At 53.2% G+C, this 14,882-nt stretch overlaps 1 protein-coding gene across 4 annotated transcripts; it reads left to right on the forward strand.

The window, feature by feature from the left end:
• Positions 1-1,477: 1,477 nt before the first annotated feature.
• On the forward strand, positions 1,478-10,188 carry NYAP1 (neuronal tyrosine phosphorylated phosphoinositide-3-kinase adaptor 1). 4 transcript variants are annotated; one of them, XM_019752716.2, is made up of 7 exons: positions 1,478-2,018; positions 3,245-3,396; positions 4,815-5,170; positions 5,628-7,145; positions 8,000-8,218; positions 8,416-8,525; positions 9,041-10,188. In XM_019752716.2, exons 2-7 carry the CDS (start codon positions 3,329-3,331, stop codon positions 9,296-9,298), a joined length of 2,529 nt encoding a protein of 842 aa, XP_019608275.1. In that variant the 5' UTR covers positions 1,478-2,018; positions 3,245-3,328; the 3' UTR covers positions 9,299-10,188. The 4 variants fall into 4 exon arrangements, with proteins under 4 accessions (XP_019608275.1, XP_019608279.1, XP_074184437.1 ...); XM_019752720.2 differs by having other exon boundaries at positions 1,479-2,018; positions 8,003-8,218; XM_074328336.1 differs by lacking the exon at positions 1,478-2,018 and adding an exon at positions 2,098-2,255.
• The last annotated feature ends 4,694 nt before the right edge of the window (positions 10,189-14,882 follow it).

Below are 14,882 nucleotides of genomic sequence, written 5' to 3' on the forward strand. Positions count from 1 at the left end.
TTGATCAAACAGAACTGTTCTCGAGTGTATAAAAAATTCCTCATATTTGTCCACTTCACATAATTATCTCGTGGATTCTCAAAACAGCCCTGGACAGAGATAGGGTGGGTTTTGAGCTCGTGTTTCCGCTAAGGAAACTGAGGCTCAGATGCAATCAGTTACTTGCCCAACATCAGAGCTAGTATTCGGTGGCAATGAGACTAGTACTGAGCTGTCTGACATATCCCTCCTTCCTCAGCTTTAGCTCCTGGAAATCTTTAACCAACCCTTAGGATTAGGTGAAATGAAATGAAGCAAAGCCCCTTGCCCCCACGTTTATATATTTGTCCTTTATTTCCTTGTTAAATTGCATCTGCATTCCTACCTCTCTCCCTTCATGGTAACAATGGCTGCCATAGCCAGGTCCTGAGGCATCCCAAGTGGTTGGTGGAAGCAGCCTCCCAGACTCACATCCCAACTCTCTTCTCTCTGGCAGTATTCAGAGCACATCCCTGCTGCTGTCCTCCCAGATCCTCCTTCCTTCAGCGCTGACTACTTACAAACTATTCAAAACCTATCTTAGGAACCCCCCCACCTTGCCATTATCTAAGACACTCAGCATTATCTTGGACTCCTCCATGTCTACAGTCACTGGGACTTTGTTGGTCTCTGCGGAAATCAGTAAGTAAAAATCAATAAGTTTGTTGAATCAATAAGTAAAAATTAATTCACACTAAGGTGTAAAAGTGAAAGGACTGTTATGTGTTTTAATGTGTTACTTCTCCTGGGGGCATTTATAACAGCCCTTTAATGTATGGGGCCCTTTCCACTTAAAAGCACGTTGTATTCATCACTGCCAACATTACTGAGGTAGGTATGCGATGAGACATCTTTCAGAGAGCTTGCACCATTTGCCCAAAGCCACACAGCACATCTGCAAAGACTGCCATATAAAGTAATATTCACAGGTTCCAGGGATTAGGACGTGGATATCTTTCGGGGGTCCATTTTTCAGCCACTTAAGGGTAGAACCGAGGTTTTCTTGAAGCTAACGTACGCCAAAGGGAATTCTGGGGGTGGAATTTCTCAGGGAGCTGATGAGAAAGGTGATGCGGGGAAGGGGGCGAGTCCCTCAGCGGCCTTGGTGGTTGCAGTCAGACGTCGACTCAGGGCGCCCAGGTCCTGGCGGGCGCCGCCCCCCGTAGTCAAAGGTTACCCGGAGGAAGACTTGGGCCGCGGGACAGGGCGGGTGTAAGACTTTGAGCCCAGGCGGTGAAACAATGTCCAGGCGCCTGGGAGGATTGCAGGCATAGGCAACGAGCACCCAGCGAGCCAGCTCGGGTGCCCTCCCCACACCTGAGGGGCGGGGGAAAGGTGGGGCGCGGCCAAGGGCGCACGCCCCCTGCTGGGCAAAGATGCGGATAGTCCCGCTCCAGATTCTCAGAGCCCCTCCGCCGGAAAGCGGCCCCCCCTGCTGGCCTCGTTGCCTCACTGCACGCCGGGCTCTGCAGCAGCAGCAGCCTCGCTCCGGCCGGACGCGGGGTGCGCAGCCCGTGAGCGCCTGGTACACGGGGGACGCGCGCCGGTGCAGGTCCCCAGCTACCGCTGGGGGGCGCCGCTGCGTGCTGCGCCCCACGTCTGTCCGCCGGGGCCTTGGACACTCAACCGAGCACGACCGAGCCGGGCAAGAGCGAGAGGCGGCGAGGAGTGGATGCCCCAAGGCGGGGGTGGGCTGGCGCCGGGTCCCCCGCGCCCCACGACCTTTCTCCGAGTTCCCCCGCAGATTCCTCGGCCCCCGTGTCCCTCACCCCAGTCTGGCGGCGCGGCGCGGCGCGGCGCGGCCACTCCAGCTCTGTCCTTGGAGGGTGTGGAAGGGTGGGTTTGGGGCCGGGGGCGGGTCTGGGGGCGGACCCGGAGGCGGGGCTGTCTCTGCGGCAGGGCCCAGCTCGGCTCCCCCCCGGTCTCTCTCTGTCTCTCCTCCTCCCTCCTCCTGCTCCGGGCGGAGCCCGGCATGGGGGGGCCGGCGCCCGGCAGGCCAGGTACGGTGATGTAGAAATTGGGGACGCTTGGTGCGGGAAGGTGGGATGGGGGGAACCAGGGGCAGGGAGGATTGGCGGGGCGAGAGACGGAGAAACCCAGGGTAGCAGGACAAGGGGAAGGGGAGGGTTGCCCGGGAACCTGGGGCCCTTGGATGGAGAGGGGAATGAAGCCGGTTAGGTTTGGAACAAACAGGGAAGGGAGAGGACGGCAGTGAGGAGGGGCGCCTTGGACGAGAGGTGAGGCTGAGGCGCAGGAGAGTGTGTTTGGGGGAAGGGAAACCAGAGCAGGTATGGAGGCCGCAGCCCCGAAGATAGCTTTGGGGCTAGACTGAAGACCCCCGGGTGGGATTGAGGGGCGGGGACTGGAAGAGGGGAGCCGGGAGCCTCCTAGATCCTGGAGGAGGAAGAAGGTGATTTGGGCCATCAGTGAAGGAGGTGGAGACCATCTCTGAGGAGCCAGGGCTCAGGAAGAGGGGTGGACCAAGACCGGGGCCCAGGCACAGAAGAGGAAGGGGGAAAGACAGAGGAAGGCGATATCTGGATGGTGGTATTGTAGATGCCCAACTCAGAGTGCCCCCACCCTTTCTCCAGAATCCCCACCCTGCCCTCATGACACCTGCCCCCAGCCTCAGGGCCCAAAAAGGGGTGGGGAGTCTAACTGTCTCCCCCTTCCCCAGTGGGGTGCAATGTACGCAAGTAGGCCTGGGCATAACTCCTTGTCTGTAGGTATGTCCAGTTCTGTGCAGCCTATTTGTGTGTGTCTGTCTGGAGGTCTGTGTGTGCTGTGGGTGTGTCTGGTGTTTATGTCTGTGTGTCTGCCTGTTCCTAGGTTGTGTTTACCTATGCCAATCTATGTGTCTGGTCCTCTGTACATATGAGTCCATGGTCCTGTGGTTTGTGTGTCTGAATGTGTGTTTGTGGGGCCGGTGTGTGTGCATGTCAGGCTGTATTTACAGGATAGGAATCTGTCAATCTGATCACTCAGGAGTGTGTAATTGTGGCCCTGAACACCTTTATCAGGATGTATGACTCTGTGTACACATGTCCATCTATGTCTCTCTGTCTGTCCTAGAGGCAGTGGTGGGTTTTCTGTGTCTCCATCTGTTTTCCTCTCTCCGAGGACCCGAATCATGTCTCTGTTCCTTTCTCTGTCTCTCTTTCTCATTCATTCCTGGCCCCCACCCACCCCACATCTTTCTTTTTTTCCTTCCCATCTCCCCACCAAGTGGATCCGGGACCCAGGGAGGGCCGTCCCCCGGGCCTGGTGGCACTGAGCAGGGCCCCCCAGCCCCCACCTCCTGCCCCACGACATGAACCTCCTCTACCGAAAAACCAAGCTGGAGTGGAGGCAACACAAGGAGGAGGAGGCCAAGAGGAGGTAAGGCTGCATCCCAGACTGCCCCCTCGCCTGCCCACCTCTGCCTCCCCCTGGCTGCGCCACATCCCTTCTGCCCTTCCTGGGTCCAACAGCCTGGTCATCAGTCTGATCTCAGAGTCTGTGCTCAGCACAGAATTGCTGGAGTGGCACACACCCTGTCCCCGCCCTGTACCTGTCCTGGCCTCTTGGGGGGCTTCCAGCTCAGGAGCACCCTGTTGGCTCTTCCACATCCCCAGAAGCACGAGTCACTCCTTCCTGACTCACCTTTGGCCTGTGGTCTTCTCCTCACTGTCAATTTGGGGCTGGCTCCTGGCTCCCCTGTTACCTGACCTTGGAAGGGGCAGGCCCTGCTGCCCTCATGGTCCAGGGATAGTGTCATTTGAGGGGCACCAGGGAAGATCCATTTGGCCCCATCTCAGCCTCCTCTGCTGGGGGAGGTGAGTGGCCAAGTGACAGGTGTGTGTGTGTGTGTGTGTGTGTGTGTAGTGGGGGACTTGCAGGTTGGGCCCTGCAGAAGAGTCAGGGTTGGGGACTCCCTCCCTGCTTGCCCTCTCTGTTTGCCCTCCCAGGGACCTGGGGCCTGGCCTCCCCTGTCTTGCTCCCTTCTCTTCACTCCCGTTGACTGCACAGCCTCTTGGAGCCTGAGTCAGAGCCACCTCCCTGCTGCCTCCTTGCAACTGTGGAGTTTAATTCTGTTGTTAATTAGATTAATCAGAGCTATCACTGTGGTGATCTCTCCCTAATGAAGGGTTAGTAGACAGGGCCTTAATGAGAGCCCACCCCAGAGCAGCTCTCTCCTCTTCCTTGCCAGCTCCCCCCCTCCTTCACTTACAGGACAGTGAAGGGAATGGGGGTGGGTCTGGGAGGGTGACAGAGGAAAGGAGGAAAAAGGATCAGCTGGGGGAGGCTGCCATACAGCCGGTGTCTGGGAGAGGAGGCGCGGTATGTTGTGGAGCGTAGGCCGCAGTAACTGGACATGGGGGAGGCCAGAGGCCAGGTATGGGCCAACGTGAGAGTAAGAAAGAGCGAAGCTGTGGTGGTAGGTGTGTGAGTCAGGCAGAGTTGTGTTGCCTGGGTTTACATCTCTCTGCCTATGTATGAAGCGGTCAGATACTGTGTTGCTGTGTCAGATATGCCCAGGCTGGGATCAGCCAACTCTGGGATGCTCCCCTGAACACATGTTCACCCCTTCTCTCATCCCTGCCTCCATTGCCTTTTTTAAAGCCTCAGGATTCTGCCTGAAGCTTCTACTTCAGTGCCCTGGACCTTCAGACATCCGCCCCGCCCCCCATCCCCATCCCAGGCCCCCTTCTTCCTCCCTGGGAGGCCACAGGGTTGCAAACCCCTCTTGGGTTGGAGAAGGTGGAGGCTCAGGCCTGAGGCTCACCCTCTGCTCCATCTTGGCCTTCTCTCCCCAGCTCCAGTAAGGAGGTGGCTCCCACAGGCCCAGCGGGGCCCGGGGCTGGCCCAGGGCCTGGGGTCCGAGTGCGGGACATCGCCTCGCTGCGCCGCTCCCTCAGGATGGGCTTCATGACAATGCCTGCCTCTCAGGAGCACACCCCCCACCCCTGCCGCAGCGCCATGGCCCCACGCTCCCTTTCCTGCCACTCAGTGGGCAGCATGGACAGTGTGGGGGTTGGGCCTGGGGGAGGCGGTGGGGGTCTCACTGAGGACGGCAGTACCCGAAGACCCCCAGCCAAGCCTCGGAGACACCCCAGCACCAAGCTCAGCATGGCAGGGTCAGGGGCAGAGATGCCCCCTAGCAAGAAAGCAGGTGAGACACCCCTGCCCCTCCCCAGGGGGAGCTGGGAGCCAGGAGGATCCATTCAAGGCCTGGGGAGGCCTGCTGGGAGGGTTCATTCAGGGAAGAACCAAGAAAGTGGAAGGTTCCATTCTCAGAGGGAATGGGGGGGGGCTCCTTTTTGGAAGGGCCTGAGATGAATTATTCAAGGGCAGAGGAAGCTCCCTGAAAAGTCCAGTCTTTGGAAAGGGGTGTCACGTCCTTGGAGGAACATGAGGGTGGGAGAGAATTCAGGGTGGGAGTTGCAGATTCATTAGAAGGACAGAGGCTAGCTGGTCAGGTAGGAAACCCACTGGAGCTGTAAGTTGAAGAATATGGACAAAATAAAGAGGCAGATATGTCCTTGCAAATGGGTCAAGAGGTCAGAAAGGGTCTCCCCATTCCCTCCCCCAACCAAGATCCCAGTTTATTTCTTTCCCATCCTTCCCAGGCTCACAGAAGCCAGCCCCAGAGGGCCGAGAGTCCAGCCGGAAGGTTCCTCCACAGAAGCCGAGGAGAAGCCCCAACACCCAGCTGTCTGTCTCCTTCGATGAGTCCTGTCCCCCAGCCCCCTCTCCTCGAGGGGGGAACCTGCCCCTTCAGCGCCTCAGTAGGGGATCCTGCATCACTGGGGACCCTGAGGTGGGTGCCCAGGAAGAAGAGCCAGTGTACATTGAGATGGTGGGGGATGTCTTCAGGGGAGGAGGGCGAAGTGGAGGGGGCCTGACTGGACCCCCTCTCGGGGGTGGGGGCCCAACCCCTCCAGCTGGCGCTGACTCAGACTCAGAAGAGAGTGAGGCCATATATGAGGAGATGAAGTACCCCCTGCCTGAGGAGGCAGGGGAAGGCCGGGCCAATGGGGCCTCTCCACTGACTGCCACCTCCTCACCACACCAGCCTCATGCTCTCCAGCCTCACATCCACCGCCGTCCATCCTCAGCCCTCCCAAGCAGGAGGGATGGGACGCCCACCAAGACCACTCCTTGTGAAATCCCCCCGCCCTTCCCCAACCTCCTCCAGCACCGTCCTCCGCTCCTGGCCTTTCCCCAAGCCAAGTCTGCTTCCCGAACCCCTGGCGATGGGGTCTCAAGGCTACCGGTCCTCTGCCACTCCAAGGAGCCAGCGGGCTCCACCCCAGCTCCCCAAGTGCCTGCCCGGGAGCGGGAGACGCCTCCCCTACCGCCACCGCCTCCTGCTGCCAACCTGCTGCTGCTGGGACCCTCGGGCCGTGCCCGGAGCCACTCAACACCGCTGCCACCCCAGGGCTCTGGCCAGCCCCGGGGGGAGCGGGAGCTCCCCAACTCCCACAGCATGATCTGCCCCAAGGCAGCAGGGGCGCCGGCAGCCCCTCCTGCCCCGGCCACCTTGCTTCCCTGCCCCCCCAAGGACAAGGCCGTGTCTTATACCATGGTGTACTCAGCAGTCAAGGTGACCACGCACTCCGTTCTGCCAGCTGGGCCACCCCTGGGTGCTGGGGAGCCAAAGACGGAGAAGGAAATCTCAGTCCTCCATGGGATGCTGTGCACCAGCTCGAGGCCCCCTGTGCCTGGGAAGTCCAGTCCCCACACCGGGGCCATGAGCACAGCAGCTGGGGTTCTCCACCACCGCGGCTGCCTGGCCTCCCCACACAGCCTTCCAGACCCAACGGCAGGCCCCCTGACCCCGCTCTGGACCTACCCAGCCTCAGCAGCTGGGCTCAAGAGACCCCCTGCCTATGAGAGCCTCAAGGCTGGGGGGGTGCTGAATAAGGGCTGTGGAATGGGGACCCCATCCCCCATGGTGAAGATCCAGCTGCAAGAACAAGGGACCGATGGGGGTGCCTTTGCCAGTATCTCCTGTGCCCACGTCATCGCCAGTGCAGGGACACCAGAAGAGGAAGAAGAGGAGATGGGTGCCACGACATTTGGGGCAGGCTGGGCTCTGCAGAGGAAGGTCCTGTATGGAGGGAGGAAGGCAAAAGAGCTGGACAGTGAGTGAGGGAGGGGGGGATGAGGAGGGGTGGGGATGTCCATGGTTATTTGGGGGACACCTTGGAGGGGTTATTTGGAAGCCATGCCCCGTTGTCCTGAACTGGGAAATTTTGGGAGACCAGAGCAATGGGGGCATGCAGTGGACTGAAGGGATGAGGTCCCTATGAGTGCTAGAGGAGCAGGAAGCTCTAGGATATGGGGGTAGAATCTGGCCCTCAGAGCAGCCACCTCCTCCTGCCCCATCCTACTGTACTCCCTGCCCCTCCCTTTGCTGGGCTGCAAGGGTGTGTGTTTGTGAGTGTGCACAGACTAGGAGCTAAACACAGCTGCCTCCCAGCTGTTACCATGGCAACCCATCCAGACAGGAGGGAGAGGAGAGGGAGGCCCCTATGGTTGCCTGGCAACGCAATGCTCTGCCAGACCTACTCACAGATGAGCTTAGTTCACAGGCAGCCCTTCCCCCGAACGCCCCCCCACCACCACTTCTTGGCTCAGGGTTTGGGATTCTCCCCCTCCTGGAGAACAGTGCCCTTGGTCTGTTCCTGAGGATGGTCATTCTATCCCTATATGGGGTTGGAGGGGCTCGGAAGCTAAAGCTGGGGTATGGGAGACCCCTCTGACCAGCAAAAAGGGTTTGGAAGCAGCAAACATCTGATTCTCAGCCCAGGGATAGTACTAGTGGGTGCAATGGAAGGTGGCAGTACTGGGGTCCCTGTTGTGTGTGTATGTATTGTGGAGTGCGAAGAGGGTCCTACCCTTCCTAGCTATGACATGCTGCAGTGTGTGGAGCTGAGGGGACAGTATACCCCCAACCCCACCCCATACAGGCACTGAGCTCTCCTTGTCATCTCAGCAGAGGTCGAGGATGGTGCCCGGGCCTGGAATGGCAGTGCCGAGGGTCCAGGCAAGGTGGAGCGTGAGGACAGGGGCCCTATGGCATCAGGAATCCCAGTAAGGAGCCAGGGGGCCGAGGGCCTGCTGGCCAGGATCCACCATGGAGGGGACCGAGGAGGGAGCCGCACAGCGCTGCCCACACCCTGCCAGACCTTCCCAGCCTGCCACCGAAATGGAGGTGACACCCTGCCCTCGCACACCTGTACACAGATGGGGTGGACTGGGGGGAATCTCCCAGGGTCTGTGTCCCGGGGCCTACATCCTAATACCACATCTCCATGCCCTTTCTTCTGATGAGGCAGGGGCGGCCTGGAAGGGGCTGTCCTCAGGGAACCTGAAAGCCTTCTTTGGTCTTCATTCCTTCTTCCTCCCCAGACTTCACGGGAGGTTACCGCCTGGGGCGCTCCGCCTCCACCTCTGGAGTCCGCCAGGCCTCGCTCCACACACCTCGGCCCTGCAGCCAGCCCCGGGATGTCCCGAGCCAGGTGAGGAGGAAGATGGGGTTGGGTTTAATTGGAGAAGGACTATACAGAGAAGAAGGCTTGGGTGTGGAAAGATAGGTAAGAGGACGGGCTAGGGCCTGGCACAAACTAATAGGGAACTGGTGGAGAGTGAGGGAGTTGGGGGAGGACCTTGGAAAGAGGCTGCTTATGATGGGCAAGCCAGGCAGGGCCCTAACTGGCAGACAGTGCACCTCTGTGCAGTTAGAAAAAGGCTTCCCCTCTGGGAAGACAATTTTTAAAGGCGCCCCTTCCTCAGGGTGAGACAGGCCCAGCCTGGCACCAGGGCTCAAACAGCAGGGCAAAGGGTGTAAGGACTGGGTTTCTGTCCCATCAGCGCCCCCAGCCAGGAGGAGATGACAGAGGCAAGAGAGGACTTGTTTCTGGGGGAAGGCACTGGTCTCCGCAGTGGGAACAGGGCCCGGTCACTCTGAGGTCCTTGACCCCCGCTTCTTCCTTTCTCTCCCCGTCGGGGCCGGCGGCGGGAGGAAGGGGCACAGACCCACCCAGCACTGCCGCTGCCGCTGCCCCTGCCGCCCCAGCCGGCCCGCGAGCGCGACGGCAAGTTGCTGGAGGTGATCGAGCGCAAGCGCTGCGTGTGCAAGGAAATCAAGGCGCGCCACCGCCCCGACCGCGGTCTCTGCAAGCAGGAGAGCATGCCCATCCTCCCTAGCTGGAGGCGGGGGCCCGAGCCCCGAAAGTCCGGCACCCCGCCCTGCCGCCGGCAGCACACGGTCCTCTGGGACACTGCCATTTGAGGAGGGCGGGAGGCAAGGGCACCGGGACTTGGGAGCGGGGCGGGGCTCTCCGGGAGACTTGCCTTGAAAGTGGGACACTTGAAGAACCAGGTGAGAGAGCCAGGAAGAACCCCTGCCCTCCTTCCTAATCTCCGGAGACGGGGAGTCTGCCAGGCTTATCGGGCTTGGGGCACCAGCAGCACCCCAAAAAACTCGGGGGGATGAGGAGGGTTTGCTTGCGGTTGGGAGCGAGGCCCTCGCGCTGCTCTCCCCACTGAGTGTGGCAGACCCCTCCTCCTGCGAGGGCAAAGGCCAAGCCAGAGGTCAGCATGGGGGAGGTGGGAAGGGCTAGGGAGGAAGGGCGGGTCAATTGAAGGAGAGGGACTAGAGAGTGACAGGTGAAGAAGCTCTTTTTATAGAATCGGGAATTAGGGAGGGCGTATTTATTTTGTTATTTATTTCAGTCTGGAGGGCAATTCTGGGCCCTCTGACTTCCTCCTGGGCAGGGAGTGGGGAATGTCGGGCAATTAAAGGGAACCAAGTTTGCACTTTTCCCTCATGCCGAAAGGCCCCACCATCCGTGCTCACTCCAAATCGCGGGATTGGTCTGGAGTGGGAAGTGGAGCAGAAGGGAGGCCAAGAGCCACAGACTTAGTTACAGTACTTACAAGTCGCCGGTAGTGAGAGTGGCCTGCTCTGAAACTGGCATCTTATTTAGCTCTGGAGTGAGGATCTAGCAGCAGGTATGGGTGGGATGATGGGGAAGAAGGAAATTTTAGTGGGTGGGGGGAGGGCAGGGTATTTATTTAAATTTTAAAAAATCAGAAGAGATGTCAGGAACTTTTTTTTAATTCCTTTCTTTTCAGAATAATATATTAAAAGACTAACGATCCTAGAACTGGCTTCTTAAATTTCAGTGTGCTCCGCCTTTCTTAACACCTGTTTCCATTTCCCTCTGGCCCTTGGTTGGTGAGAGTTGAAGTTTGTGCAGGATGGGTTGAGTTGCTGTGGCAAGTAACAGAGACAGGTGGAGTCTGAGGTAAGTCTTCAGGAATGCCACCATGCAGTGACTCAACAAGCAAATATGGAGCATCTGATGTGTGCTTGGCAATGTGCCAATGCAGAAGGAATATTTAGACTGAGGCCTGCCTGCAAACAGCTATAGTCTACCCAGGGAGATGAGCTACCTGAGCCAATACTAGACAGTGCTCCGGGAGTAAGAGAGGGAGGGGGCTGGAATCATATGAGAAGGCTTCCTGGAAAGCGAGCCTAAAAGGACAGGTAAGATATGAATGAGCAGAGGAAAGGGAAAAATCCCAAAGTCACAGTGTGGTTTGTAGAACAATAGAAGATGGAGGTGAGGGGTGGGTAGGAAATGCGTTTAAATAATGCAGAGGGCAATATGGAGTGGACATGAAGCCGGTTCAGAAAGATGGGCCTTAAAATTAAAGCAAGATGCTGGTCCTGGGGAAGGAACACAGAGGGATCCTGGGAGGTGATGTATCACCAGAGAGGAAGACAAAAAGAGTGTCTGGGAGAATGGAGGGCAAGGGACAATGAATGGGGCATCTGTGAAACCCAAGATTGGAGCTCATGTGATTGGGGAAATAAATGATCCCCCTGACAGCAAAGAAAGGGGCTGAGAAGACGTTGAGGGAGAACGATGAATTTGAAGCAATGGTGAATATTTAGGTTTGTGATCAGCTAGAACAGAATTTCAAATAGTGGATGATACAAGAAATATTTTTAAACAGTATGGAGAACATTTTTTTGAAACTTTAATAGTCTTGTGTTTATTTTCATGTTAGAGAAATTATAACCAACACATCAGACTTCTTGTTATTTCATGGGTATTATTGCACAAGATAAGGCTAATTTTTAATGAGTTGGTTTAAAGAAAAAAAGCAATGAAATAATGGTACAAGTAGTATACAGACTATGAAAAGTGACAGTGGTATGAGAATTTTTGAAATTTAAGAAACACCAAATTAGAGATAAAATGATAGTTTGGGAGAGATGACAAACTGTGGACATGAGGAATCATTAACATAGAAATGGTACTCAAGGCCAAGACTGAGCTCTGTAGGATAGAGTGTGGATAAAGAGTTAAGACCAAAATATAAACAAGGAATAGCTCTTCAAGTTTTCATTTATTTTTAATTGAGATATAATTGACATATACAATTATATTAGTTTTAGATGTACAACATATGATTGATATATGTATTGCGAAATGATCACCACAACGAGTTTCTTTTTTTTTCTTTTTTTTTAAGATTTTTTTTATTGGGGAAGGGGAACAGGACTTTATTGGGGAACAGTGAGTACTTCCAGGACTTTTTTCCAAGTCAAGTTGTTGTCCTTTCAGTCTTAGTTGTGGAAGGGTGCAGCTCAGCTCCAGGTCCAGTTGCCATTGCTAGTTGCAGGAGGCACAGCCCACCATCCCTTGCGGGAGTCGGGACTCCAACCGGCAACCTTGTGGTTGAGAGGACGTGCTCCAGCCAACAGCCATCCGGGAGCTCAGCTGCAGCTCAGCCCAAGGTGCCATGTTCAATCTTAGTTGCAGGGGGCGCTGCCCACCATCCCTTGTGGGAGTCCAGGAATTGAACTGGCAACCTTGCACCACAATGAGTTTAGTTAACATCCATCACCATACATAGTTACAAAATTCTTTTCTTGTGATGATAACTTTTAAGATCTACTCTCTTAGTAACTTCCAAACATACAATATAGTGGTGTTAACTATATTCACCATGCTGTACATCATATCCCCAGGACTTATTTATCTTATAGCTGGAAGTTTGTACCTTTTGACCACCTTCACCCATTTTGCTCCCCACCCCTCCGGCAACCACCAATCTATTATCTGTATCTACAAGTTCAGGTTTTGTTTTTTGTTTTGTTTTGTTTTGTTTTTAAATTCCACATATAAGTGAGATCATATTGTACTTATCTTTATCTGTCTGACTTATTTCACTTAGCATCGTGCCCTCAAAGTCCATCCATGTTGTGGAAAATGGCAGGATTTCCAATGCGTATTTATTTATTTATTACTGGGGAAGAGGAACAGGACTTTATTGGGGAGCAGTGTATACTTCCGGGACTTTTTCCAAGTCAAGTTGTTGTCCTTTCAATCTTAGTTGTGGAGGGCACAGCTCAGCTCCAGGTCCAGTTGCCATTGTTACTTGCAGGGGGCACAGCCCGCCATCCCTTGCAGGAGTCTAACCGGCAACCTTGTGGTTGAGAGGACGCACTCCAACCAACTGAGCCATTTGGCACTGGCCCATGTGGGAATCAAACTGGCAGCCTTTGACATTAGGAGCACGGAGCTCCAACCACCTGAGCCACTGGGCCAGCCCTCCAATAGGTTTTTAATAATTAGTTAGAAAATTGATGGAAGGAAACATCATTTGTAAGAGCAATAAAAATCCTAAAATGTCTAGGAGTAACTTTAACAAGAAATGTATGGGACCTATATTTGATCGATCAATAAAACTAAAATTCTTTGAGTTACTTAAACCAGGAAGACTTGAATAACTTGTTTTTAAACAAGGCCATATTATAAAAGTGTCAATTTTCTCTAAATCCATAAGTTTAATGCAGTCTCTAAATCCCAAAAGGTTAATTTGGAAAAGTTGACAATTCAAAAGTTTATCCAGAATGATGAGAAAAAAAAGAACATTCTGAAACAGATGAGTAATGGGGGGACCTGAATTACCAAATATTAAAAGTTGAAGTAAAAGCACAGTGTGTTGGGATTGGCACAGGACTGGCACAATCCATCAGAACAGTTTCCAGAAATAGCCCCAAAAGCACATGAGAATTCAATACATATATACGATAAAAGTGATATTTTAATGGTGGGGAAAGGTTATTCAATAATTGTTTCTTGAACAATTAGCCAGTCAAGGGAGAGTGTGGGAAGCTGGATATCTGTTTCATTCATTATGCCAAAAGATTTAAGTGTAAAAACAAAACATTAAAAGGGACTGTTGACTTTGGGATGGAGGAGGCCTTTCCAAAATAACATGAAAACCAAAAACAAATAAACCAAAAGACTTTTAAAGTTTGATCTCATTCACAATGAAAACTTCTATATGGCCAAGCAAACTACAAATATTAAACTGGGAAAATATTTGTAATACATATGAAGACAATATGTAAGGGAAATTTGTGAGTTGATAAGAAAAAGGAAAAAACAACCCAAAACAAATGTGAACAAAGGATGTGAACAGACAATTCACACAAAAAAAACACATAAATTACCAAAAAACAAGTTCAACCTTAACAATAAATAATGCAAAATAAAGCAACAATGAAATACTTTTCACCTATCAGACAAAAACATTCATAACATCAATCTGGCACGTATGTGCAGGAAACAGACACTCATTATGCAAATTAAATTCAGCCTTTCTGGAGGTCAGTTTAATAATATTTATTAAAATTTAAAATGTGCATGGTTTGAACTCAGAAATTCCATTTCCAGGAATTTATCCTACAGAAATAGTTACACAAGTGTGCAAAGCTAAGTGCACAAGGGTGCTAATTGCAGCATTGTTTGAAATAATGAAAAATTGGAAACAACCTCCAAAGTTCATCAGTATGCCAATGACTAATTTATGGTAACAATGGAAAACGGAAGCTGTTAAATAGAATGCAGAAGCTATAGCTGTTCTAAACACGAGAAGCAGGTCATAATAAATAAGCGAACAAGGCAGAAATGTACATATAGAAAAACTTGCTTTTAAAAAAATTATTTATTTGTAAATTTTTATGTAGGTCTGGAAGGAAATACACCAAATAGTTGATGGTGATTATTTTGAGGTCTGAGAAAATAGGGGACTTAATTTACTTTTTTAAAAATGAATTTATATTGCTTGAATTTTTACGTGTATGTCTTCATTCTGAAATCAGAAAACTATATATTTATTATTTTCTAAAAACAGAAGTAGTTAAGTATTCAAGGAGGATGAAGACAGGGGACAGCGGTTGAGCTCCGTGATAAGAAGCAGAGGTAGTCGCCAAGTGGCAGGCACTGTGGAGCCAGCATGTGTGGGTTCAAATCCCAGATGGCTACTTAGAGGCTGAAGAGAGAGGGGTAGAGATGGAGGTGCAGTGAGATGAGAACGACTGGAATCTCCACAGAGTTGGAGTGAGAGGCTGGAGTGGACGGAATCAGGATAGGAAGGGCTCAGACAAGGGCAGGCACTTGAGGATGCTGTAGCTAGGGCTACACAGACCTTCCTCTAAATGTACAAAATTGGAGGCCTGGGAAGAGTTAAGAAGTTTAAAAAACTTAGGCTGTGCTGGAACTATAAACCTCACGTGAGGGATGGAGGGATGAGCACCCTCTGGGAAGTCAGCCTGGGCCCATCCTTGCCTTTCTGACACCTGGTAAAACTCCCCTGGGACTGTATATCCCTCCTGGGGTCACTAAGCCACTGCCAACACTGACTTTCCACCTTTTGAAACCACAGCAAAGCAGGGAAGTCTACAGCACCACAGCCGGAGGTGAGAGGGCCCTGGAGCACTCAAGTTAAGAGGGAGACAGGAGTCAGGTGGGAGAGACCTTCATTGGGAGGGAACACACTCGAATCAAAGG

This window comes from Rhinolophus sinicus, linkage group LG03 (assembly GCF_036562045.2).
Source record: "Rhinolophus sinicus isolate RSC01 linkage group LG03, ASM3656204v1, whole genome shotgun sequence".
Taxonomy (NCBI): domain Eukaryota; kingdom Metazoa; phylum Chordata; class Mammalia; order Chiroptera; family Rhinolophidae; genus Rhinolophus; species Rhinolophus sinicus.

What these genes read in the sequence shown, in the direction of transcription:
- NYAP1 (XM_019752716.2), top strand. Translation starts at nt 3,329, where the DNA reads ATGAACCTCCTCTACCGAAAAACCAAGCTGGAGTGGAGGCAACACAAG. An exon ending in AGCCTGCCACCGAAATGGAG is followed by an intron (nt 8,219 to 8,415) that starts GTGACACCCTGC and finishes CTTCCTCCCCAG; the next exon opens with ACTTCACGGGAGGTTACCGC. An exon ending in CCCGGGATGTCCCGAGCCAG is followed by an intron (nt 8,526 to 9,040) that starts GTGAGGAGGAAG and finishes GAAGGGGCACAG; the next exon opens with ACCCACCCAGCACTGCCGCT.